Genomic DNA, 10,912 nt, shown 5'->3' on the forward strand with positions numbered 1-10,912 from the left:
GCACATCTTTGCACATTAGTTTCATTGCTGGGCAGATTTCATCTTCATCTTTTCATTTTCATCAGATTTGTCTTTTGTTGACATGTTGTCCCTTGTTTTCATGCCAGCCATTATGCTTGTTGTCATGGGAACTACTGCTAAGGCCAACAAAACTGTACAGCACCGAACATACAAGTCAGGCTTATCGATGCAAAGGTTAAAATAACCTCTTATGAACAATGCTAGTGATCGTCATAAATCTCATGGGTTGCAGTTGATTATGCAATTTATCGCTATTTATTCACAACTGGTGATTATTTCACAGCCACAGTAATTGACAATCACCAACCAACCATTGTGCAACACTTGCCAAACAATAATTGCTTTTAGCATGTAATGGATAGTGATGCATATATACTTAGTGGCATGATTCGATAGACATGCAACTGAGGTCACCTTGCATGTAACAACTTTTAAACTCCACACAGAGATGCAATGCCTGCTTGCTCAATAAACTATTGGCTAAGTTCATTCCCAGTAAGTGTTGATAGGAGTTTCCCCTTGTGTGGGTATTCCTGCAGACAAACATGGATGCAAACCATTTGGCACCGCTCTATTCATATGTGATTTCTAAGGTTAATTCACTGAGCAAAATTACGTCTTAAACAAAATTATTTTAAGAATCACATTAACTGCTAAAGAGATTAATAATACCCTAATATGTGCCTCCATACCATAAATATCATAATCATAAAAAATATGTATTTTGCTCCCCAAAGCCTAGTATAATACCATTGTGATTGCTAATACCATAATCTCTATTTATTTTTTGCAGTCATGTTCTCAACTTTAACTCATGATTTATATAATGGAACATTGTAAACACTTGAAAACACGAGGCCCATAGGCTCTCCTGGATATTTACGCAATCATGACAAAATATACATGCGCATTGTACATGTATACAATACTGCAAATATTTCATAATTTGGACTCTGTCAGCATTTAAAAGGGGTGGATGGCAAATCAGACTGCATGAAAATGTACTTCTTATAATATTTATAAAGATCTGAACCATTTCCATATTATGATCCAGGATCTAAGTTTCCAGAGGCAAGGCTGGACCCCAGGGCGAATCCTATTGGCATAAATGTATTATTCTCTTCATAACAAACAAATGTATACAATGTATCTGTTTATTATAGGGTGGGGATCATATGTTATTGCTATGTTTTTATGTTTTGGGTTCAGCCCCTCCATTTCTCCAATTTGTATCCCCACCACTTGAGAATACTTCCACCCAAATGTGGTTGATATCTATCTCTTAGTTCCAGAGGAGAAGTCGCTTAAAGCAATATAGCCAAATTACCACTATTTATTTGGCCCCGCCCCTCAGCGCCTTGTGGTGTCAGCCCCTCCATTTATACAATTTTGAATCCTCACTACCTAGGGATGCTTCCAGTCAAATTTCATTTATTTCCAATTAGTGGTTCAGAAGAAGAAGTCGTTTGAAAAATTTGTTGACATACAGACAGACAATGGATGGACGATGGACGGACAATGGACGCCGACGGACGTCGTGTTATGGCATAAGCTCACTTTGGTCCTGAGGACCAGGTTAGCTGACAATATGTCTCATGGCTTCTGAGAACAAGGGGCTGGTGTGAAGGCTGTATTTTTAAAAAAATTGCTGCTCTGTTAGCCATATTATATTTTTTTCCAAATGAAATGTCTTCTAATTAAGTAGCCAAAGATATGTAGAACATGAACTGTGAACATCTATTGATAGGTTCAGTAGTAAATTTATGTGAAGAGATGTTAGTTTTCAGACGGAATGACTGATGGACGAACGCTAATCAGAGACACAAGCTCATGCGATGTGAAGGAGAGCTAAATTTGGAGGATATAATTATAAGACATCTGACTAGCAAAGAACAGTCATTCCTAGATTAGAGTCAGTAGCACTGTACAGTACATACACTGGGTCTAATGGGCTCTACTGATGCATCAAACTCAAACACAGGGAAGTATGATGAAAAAAGATTTGTTTGTTTGTTGTTTAACGCTACACTCAGCAATATTAGAGCTATATGATGGCAGTCTGTAAATAATTGAGCCTGGACTAGACAATCCAGTGATCGACATCATGAGCATCAATCCCCGCAGGGGCCCTACAGGAATCCCTCAGGGAATCACCTTCTCTGACCTGCTTCAAAACCTCTAATTTGTCTTGAATAATGCATGCCTGTCGCTTATATTTAGTAGCAGTGGTTGCCTTTATTGAAATTATCAAGACTAACCAACACAGATTTGTGTGAGACCCTTCGTAACAAAGGCTTGGTTGTTGTTTTGGATTCTATTGCAGTATATACACATTTGTGTGAGACCCTTCGTAACAAAGGCTTGGTTGTTGTTTTGGATTCTATTGCAGTATATACACATTTGTGTGAGACCCTTCGTAACAAAGGCTTGGTTGTTGTTTTGGATTCTATTGCAGTATATACAGATTTGTGTGAGACCCTTCGTAACAGAGGCTTGGTTGTTGTTTTGGATTCTATTGCAGTATATACAGATTTGTGTGAGACCCTTCGTAACAGAGGCTTGGTTGTTGTTTTGGATTCTATTGCAGTATATACACATTTGTGTGAGGCCCTTCGTAACAGAGGCTTGGTTGTTGTTTTGGATTCTATTGCAGTATATACAGATTTGTGTGAGACCCTTCGTAACAAAGGCTTGGTTGTTGTTTTGGATTCTATTGCAGTATATACACATTTGTGTGAGGCCCTTCGTAACAGAGGCTTGGTTGTTGTTTTGGATTCTATTGCAGTATATACACATTTGTGTGAGACCCTTCGTAACAAAGGCTTGGTTGTTGTTTTGGATTCTATTGCAGTATATACACATTTGTGTGAGGCCCTTCGTAACAGAGGCTTGGTTGTTGTTTTGGATTCTATTGCAGTATATACAGATTTATGTGTTTCACAACCAAAGCAAACTGCAGAATGGTTATGATCACATGCAGCCGCACATCACAAATGTACTTGTTTTACAATTACTGCGACTGGGAGTAAAATCTCATTAGTTTATTTCTCACTTTTACTGGATGGTCACACATTTTAGGGGAATTGTTGATGAATTTGGGGGTGCCAAGGGTGGTTTGTTCTTTAACGCCGCACTCAGTAATATTCAAGGTAGATGAAGGTGGTCTGTAACTGATCGAGTCTGGACAAAATAATCCAGTGATTGATATCATGAGCATCGATCCACGCAATTTGGGATCGATGACATGCATCAACCAAGTCAGCAAGCATGACCACCCGATACGGTTAGTCGCCTCTTATGACAAGCATAGTCGCCTTTTAAGGGAAGCATGGGTTGCTGAAGACCTTGGGATAGGGCTGGGACGGGTAACTCAGGTAGGGATGGTACTGAGTAGGAGCCGGGTACCCACAGGACTACCCGGACCCGTGGTTAGTCATGTGATATATTGTTTAATGACAAAAAATTATCTAGTACTCCATGGTTACAGTATAATTGACTAATGTTTACATTTCTTTTGACTATGCACACAATCCTTCTGACTTTATATGTATGAATAAAAATAAAACTTCAGTCAACTTCAGTTTATGCATGACGCGTATCTACAGTCAAACTATTCCCTGTCGAACATTTGGACCTATCTCTTGAGACCTACAGCGGGTACCCGGGTAGGGTCGGATAATAGGGGGTTGGGTACCCGGGGAGTAAATCTGGACTTGTCCCAGCCCTACCAAGGGATGCCCTGCACTGCATCCAAGGTGGCCGTACATGGAGGGGCATGTATCGAAAACTCACTGTCGTAGGAATTCACTTGACTGGACTAAACCATTTAGATAGCAGAAGGAATCATGAATGTCTGATTCTGCCAAGTCTATCATGTCACTTGCAGATGTGCACAATATTACCGGTATACCGGTGTAAGGTGCCAAAATCTACCCCCCTTCAGAATATACACCGTGATATGAAATACCAATGAAAACATATCACAATATGTTTGGAAAAAAATGGAATGCTGTGTTTTTTAAAATCATGCATATCTACAACAATGGACAAGTCAAAATGAAATTATGAAATTCTTCAACTGTCATCGAAAAAGTGAAACTTTAACGACTTGTTTCCTATATATAGTGTGACTATTACTTCATCTGTGGCCATAGCAACATCCAACAAAATATGAAATTGTAAAAGAATGAGTGTATTTTATTTTCTATTCAGGTTCATAACCAATTACAGATGAACGAACATGCAGTATTTTGTGGTACGTATCACAATACATAAATCATTATTGCAATAAATTGAGATACCAAACTCAGCACAATCCCCTTCACTAGACACTTGTACTCACAAGTTTTAGCAAAGTCTTCACTGGTATCAACATGCATGAATGCACGCACACACAACATTTATAAAAAAAAATGATGGCCCAGTTAAACGTTGAAAACAAATATATGGGTTTTTCAGATTAAAAACGATGTCTTATTGGTCTGTTTTCAGTCGTACAATGGGTATCTCTCATACCCTCACGTCTAGTCGCACGTTTAAGAGGAAGCCAGAAGCTGGAATGTAAACATTAAACTTGTTTCCGTCCGGTTGCGCACGCACCTCCCTATGACATGTCACAAATCTCGAAGAATAAGCCAACAAGCAGGATTGGACTGGATTACTTCCCTGTGGGGATGGCTGGGTGGGAACGTACTACTGAAAACAGACCAATAAAACATCGTTTTTAATCTGAAAAACCCATGTTTTAGTCTGTTTTCAGTCGTACAAATGGGTAGAATTCAACGGAACACTGGAAGGAGGGTTCCGGAAAGTAATCAGGCAGTGACCACTTGCATGTCGAATGTACTAAGTTCCTCACCCCTGTAGTGACAATAGAACATTCGACCAGATGCACGGACGAGACAAGTTGTTTATCACGAACGCACAGCATGGTTAACGCTCTTAGACACACAACTAATTATCGATGCAACAGGCCAACTGCATGCGTCAGTTGAACTGCGATCGAAGTGTGGTCGACGAATAGTTTAGTTACAGGAGCAACTCGCAGTATACAAGGTAACTAAAACAGCATGTTTAATGCTCTTCGACTCACAACTATTTATCAAAGCGACAGGACAACTGCACACGTCAGTTGAATAGCGATCGAAATGTGGTCGGCGTATAATTTAGTTACAGAACAACTCGTCGTAGTCAAGGTAACTAAAAATAGCATGGTTAATTCTCCTCGACACACAACTAATTATCGATGCGTCAGGACAACTGCACACATCAGTTGCACCCGGATCGAAGTGAGGTCGGCGCATAATTTAGTTACAGAGCAACTCGCAGTATACAAGGCAACTAAAAAATACGAGCAGTACTATAAAGTATGGGAAGACGATGCATACACCAAATAACCATAATAAAAAAAACCACAAGTACTGCACGCAACAAAAAAACATAAGAATGCGTACATTCACCAACAGTTTTTATTGTAACATGTCATATGGCACGAAGTGTCGAGCAAAAACTCCAAAGTGAATAAAACACAAATTCACTGTCTTTTCTGAGAGATCAGTTGTGCCACCACGAGTGGACCAAACTGATTGAGTCCTTCAACACCTTCTGTGGAGATATCTCTAAGATAATGCGAAGCAAACACTGATGTAGATCTCCAAAAGCAGCCCTCCATAATAGCTTGTAGCGAACAATTACTGTGGAGTGCTAATGTTAAAGCGATGGCTCAAACTTCGTGCGGATGAGAGAGGCCGGAGGTGCAAGTCCTTGCGCCTCTTAAGCTCTGAGAATTACCGCTCGCAACCAAAAGGAGAGAGTATTACGTGTAATCTCTTTCTTTGCATTGGTTGAGAGCGGGATGAACAGCCGTCGAAAATGTTGTCGTCGCTGTTCAGAACGCTGCAGGTAAATACGAAGCGCACGAACTGGGCACAGGGTGAGATCAGCGTGATCATGAGGGCCCATAATGGCAGACAAGGAAGGAATGTGGAACATTCTCGGATCTTGGCCAGGAAGTTGATTTTTCGCTAAAAAATCCCATCTGAGACCAAGATGGACGTTGCCATGGTTACGCTGATCGAACGTAATCCGACCGACGTCAATGGCATGTATTTCCGAAACTCTCGTTGCCATAGGAAGGAAGGAGAGACTCCAACCACGGCGACGGCAGGGGAAGGGACCTCACCTCCTCCCCCGCTGGCACTTTCCCCTCTGGGATACTTGGAAAAGGAGACCTGGCGACCTTTCCTGTCGGAATCTCTCTTGCGGGACGGCTGTCGAGGCACGTCCCTACGGAAGGCCCGTTGCACATTCTCGTTTCGGTAACGTCGTCGTGGGGCGTTCGAAACCGGCGGCCGTCTGGACAGGTTGTGTGAAGTCGAAATAATGATGTCACGCTCGGCTTCCCTGGAGTACTTGTCCAGAACGTCGTTGGTACGACCGTCAAACAACTATTGCGATGACCACGGGCCCGTAAGAGTGACCTGTCATGACGATCAGGTAGGTCAGTGCAGTCGATGTAACCATGGCGACGTGCTGTAGTAATCTGGCCCGATACATATCGGGACTGGGCGTGGATGTCCGAGATCCACCGTTGCATACAGGTGAGAACCGATGGCACCGTCCTGTCGTCCTCGTCCTGGGGTTCTTTCTCCTCAAAGTACACTGAGAGGGCCTCTATCGCTGTCGACAGCATAGCAAGCTGTTGTAGTTGGTGACGAACAGCAGTGTCCATGGATTCAAAATGCCTGTCTTCTACAAGAATTTTGGAGGGCGCTGGTTTCTTGAAGAGTAGCCCCCAATCCAAATCCCTAGTCATGGGTGACGAAAACGGCATGCCATAGATCGGGTAACGAGATCGACAAGGCGGCTTGCAGAAGCTCTGCCCAGGCAGAACAGAGGCAAAGTTCTGGTCAATATCGTGAGCCATGGCTCTGAAGACATCGGGAGGAGAAAACTGAAGAGACTGCGGTGTTTCTCCGACCGTAAAGCCTGCACGCGTCTGTTTGTCATCGTCTTGTGATAACTCAGGTAGAAAGTTAGATAGCCAAGCAAACAACTCAATGTCTTTGGGAGGCCTAGGAGGGCTGTCGTCACAATCCATCATCGACGTCGATTGTGGAGGCGTAGATGAAAGAGCTGGTGTACTAGTTGACGGGCCATGGACCCTCGACGTAGTCGTATCCTTCTTGGTTGACGCCGTCGAGGTGAGGACCGACGCCGTGATCTGGGCTATCAAAGCCGGGTTGATATGAAAGTGAGACGAGGTCATCGTTCTGTCACTATCTTCACTATGAAGCTGAACTCCCTGCGAGAAAGTCGCACGACCCCGTGGGGACGAGGGCTACGAACTCTAACTGTAGAAGTACTACGATCCCCATCGTAGTTATCGTCCGAATCATACCTACGACGACCACTATGGCGATGAACGCCCTCGTGTCGCGTACTGTCTCTCGACGAGGCACTCGACCTGTCGTCCCGACTTGAACGGGAACGACTTCTGTGTCCTCTGTCGTCCCGTACGACGTCCCTATCGTCGTTGGTAGAACGAGATACGGACCGACTGGGGACCGTAGTCCCCCCATGGTCCTCGTCACCACCCGGTCTCGTCGTAACTAGGGAGGCTGAGTGACACTCTCGATCAACCGATTGACGAAGAGCAGTCATGCGGGTAGTATCATCAGCAGGCGAGCAGTCACGTGTCTTGTCGAAAACAGAAGTTGACTGAGGCGGGTCTTTATCAACTGATTTCTTTGGTGTGGCCGACTTGCCACCCCCAGGGCCTGATGTGGAGGGTGCAGAGTCCAAGGATCCAACTGATGTCCGTCTCTGCTTGTAGCGCTGGTCAGCGGCCCGCTTCGCCAACGCACAAAGATACAAGCTAAAGTTTATTGAAGACAAGTTCTCACATTCTTTACAACGTTTATCCCACGAACACGTTGAAAACCCGTCCTTAATGATGCAGGAAGGACAATACTTGTGAGGGTCCACTTTAGACAGTTTTCGTTGACACGAAGCACAAATGCCCGACATATTGCCACATGTAGAATCACTGTCAAACAGCGAAACACGCGTTGAACACAACAATGGATTACCAAGGATTACATTCCAGGAGTCTACAGGTAAGACATATGATTATTATTACTTTTTTAGAACAACTGTAGATAAGCGATAAGTACTAGTAGAATACAAACTAGCAGTCTACTGTGAAAGACTTTCTCGAGCGACCAGCTCAGAGGCGCGCTGAGAGATTTGTGACATGTCATAGGGAGGTGCGTGCGCAACCGGACGGAAACAAGTTTAATGTTTACATTCCAGCTTCTGGCTTCCTCTTAAACGTGCGACTAGACATGAGGGTATGAGAGATACCCATTTGTACGACTGAAAACAGACTAAAACATAGATTTTAGACACAAAATATATTGTGAATTTGACATGCCCTGTATCCGAAAAACATTATATAGATCAGCTCCACTTTTCACAGAAAATACTGCGTGTTTTGAAGCAGAATATTAAATAGCGGGTCTCTTACTATGAGTCAACTAAAAACTTTTGATACATAGGTTGCTTTTTGAAATATACACTTCACAATAAATGTTTGGCACATAACCTGTCTAAAACTGCTGTCAGTTTGACTAGACTTCCACCTACCTTGACTCATGGCTAGCCTCCCTGGATGGCTCACCACTGTACTACATCAAAAATGTCACTCCTTGTATCTGAAATTAAAGCAGATAAATAAGATTTGTTTGTTTGTTTGTTGTTTAACACAGCACTCAGCAATATTTCAGCTCTATGACAACGGTCTGAAAGTAATCGAGTCTGGAACAGACAATCCAGTGAGTGACATCATGAGCATCGATCCATGCAATTGGGATATGATGATAAGCATCAACCATGTCAGTGAGCCTGACCACCTGATCGACAAGCATAGTCGCCTTTTACTGCAAGCATGTATTCTACCCTGGATCTTCACGGGCCCCCATATCAACCCGAGACTCCCATATCAGCCTTGAGGGCCGAAGCTCTAAATGATTATATTGCAAAGTTCTGTAACATCAACACAAATTCATATCCGGTGCAACTCTATCACATACGGGCATATGTACCATGTCACACTGACATCTACCATGTCACACTTACATATGTACCATGTCACACTGACATATGTACCATGTTACACTGACATCTACCATGTCACACTTACATATGTACCATGTCACACTGACATACCTACCATGTTACACTGACATATGTACCATGTCACACTGACATATCTACCGTGTCACACTGACATATCTACCGTGTCACACTGACATATCTACCATGTCACACTGACATATCTACCATGTATAACTGACATATCTACCAGGTTACATTGACATGTACCATGTCACACTGACATATCTACCATGTCACAATGCCCAAATCACCCATGCCTCAGGAATTATAGTTATGACTCTATATCATCGCATGCTCTATACTATCGTGGTATCATAATCTACACACACTTCGACCATCTTCCTGAGGCAATGGTACATGCTGTTCCTTACCATGTCTGAAGGACAGATTCCAATCCCAAGGGACAATTTGTTTCTTATCATAAACAACACCTCATGAACAAAAGGGTAACGTTACAATGTCCAGGTGCCCCCAACATGATATCTTACCTGTCTACCGCATCAAACGTGCATCAATTTAATTCACTTCCGTGTCGGGTACATGGGTAGGTGCTTCTTCGCAGCTAGCACTCACAGCGTAGTCACAACAAATCCCGAATCAATACGATATATCACATGACAAGCTCCAAAGTCGAAATTCCGGGAAAAGGAATGGCACTTCCACGAAACAACAGCAAGTCCTTATACGGGTGTTCTTCACGGTAACCATACATGCGCAATACACATGAGTTTATCATTCGCTATTCGGCTTGTCCCGGAATAACACGAGTTGGTCATGAATGATGAGTGTGCAGGCTGTTTAGAAATCTATTTCAGTGCAAGGAGTAGTATAGGTAATGGGGGTTCTGCCGCAACTCCACTGGAGCCAGATTTATATACCTATACTGCTACTACAGAGGGAATATTTTATGCAAAAATGATAATGCTATTCCACGATCGTCATGATTCGTATTAAAAAAAACATCAATTTTAATTAATAATGTATAACATTTACTATAGCCCACGAGGATATTGGAAAGGTATAGGAGCAATACAAAACTTAGCCACCGCGGCTAAGGTATCTAAAGATGTGGCCAAGGATTGGTTAAAGAAACAAGCGATGTGGCAAATATAAACTTTAGAACTCTGTGTATTTTCTTTAGTTTCATACCTAACGATATATATAACTGGAGATTTCTGTAGTGAACTATAATTTTTTGTCTTATCCATCAAATTTGGTACGAGTTTTTCTACGTTAGCTAACTTAGTATTACCCATCAAGGAGTGTTGATATTACGACATCCAATCTTTATTCACCATAATCTTTCGGGAGCTAGCGGATAACTGTTATGGTCTTTGTGCAACGAATTTGGATATTCCAAGTCAACTTCTAGTATGTACCCTTTATTCACATTGATATCATTCACATCGACCCACTCAAAACCACCCGTGGGTTATGGTTGACTCATAGCCCATCCGTACAAATTATTGGCGTCGAGATATAATATGTGCGTATCGGGTTAACTCGGATCATATCCTTCTACAAATTTATAATTAGCCATATACCACCTCTTAATCCTTTCTCAACAAACAAGTGCATATCGTAATCGGTGAGTATAGTAGTTGGTAGCCCTACATCAGGACAGGGAGGCGTGCGCACCTCCAAGAGGGCGGCGCATCCAGTTCCGGGGAGGAGGCCATAAGAAGCGCACGTAAAATCATTCTTTCATATTTTT

The 10,912-nt window shown here is 42.6% G+C and overlaps 1 protein-coding gene across 1 annotated transcript in view; it reads right to left on the minus strand.

The window, feature by feature from the left end:
• LOC139444671 (sacsin-like) overlaps positions 1-9,779 on the minus strand; it is a 48,604-nt gene extending 38,825 nt beyond the window's left edge. The window contains 2 exon segments of the mRNA XM_071225602.1: positions 8,668-8,735; positions 9,687-9,779. Of these exon segments, the coding sequence (XP_071081703.1) occupies positions 8,668-8,677 (10 nt within the window). The 5' untranslated portion in view covers positions 8,678-8,735; positions 9,687-9,779.
• Between the last annotated feature and the right edge of the window lie 1,133 nt (positions 9,780-10,912).

Source organism: Haliotis cracherodii, unplaced genomic scaffold (genome assembly GCF_022045235.1).
Source record: "Haliotis cracherodii isolate W230 unplaced genomic scaffold, xgHalCrac1.p SCAF_6, whole genome shotgun sequence".
Lineage (NCBI taxonomy): Eukaryota > Metazoa > Mollusca > Gastropoda > Lepetellida > Haliotidae > Haliotis > Haliotis cracherodii.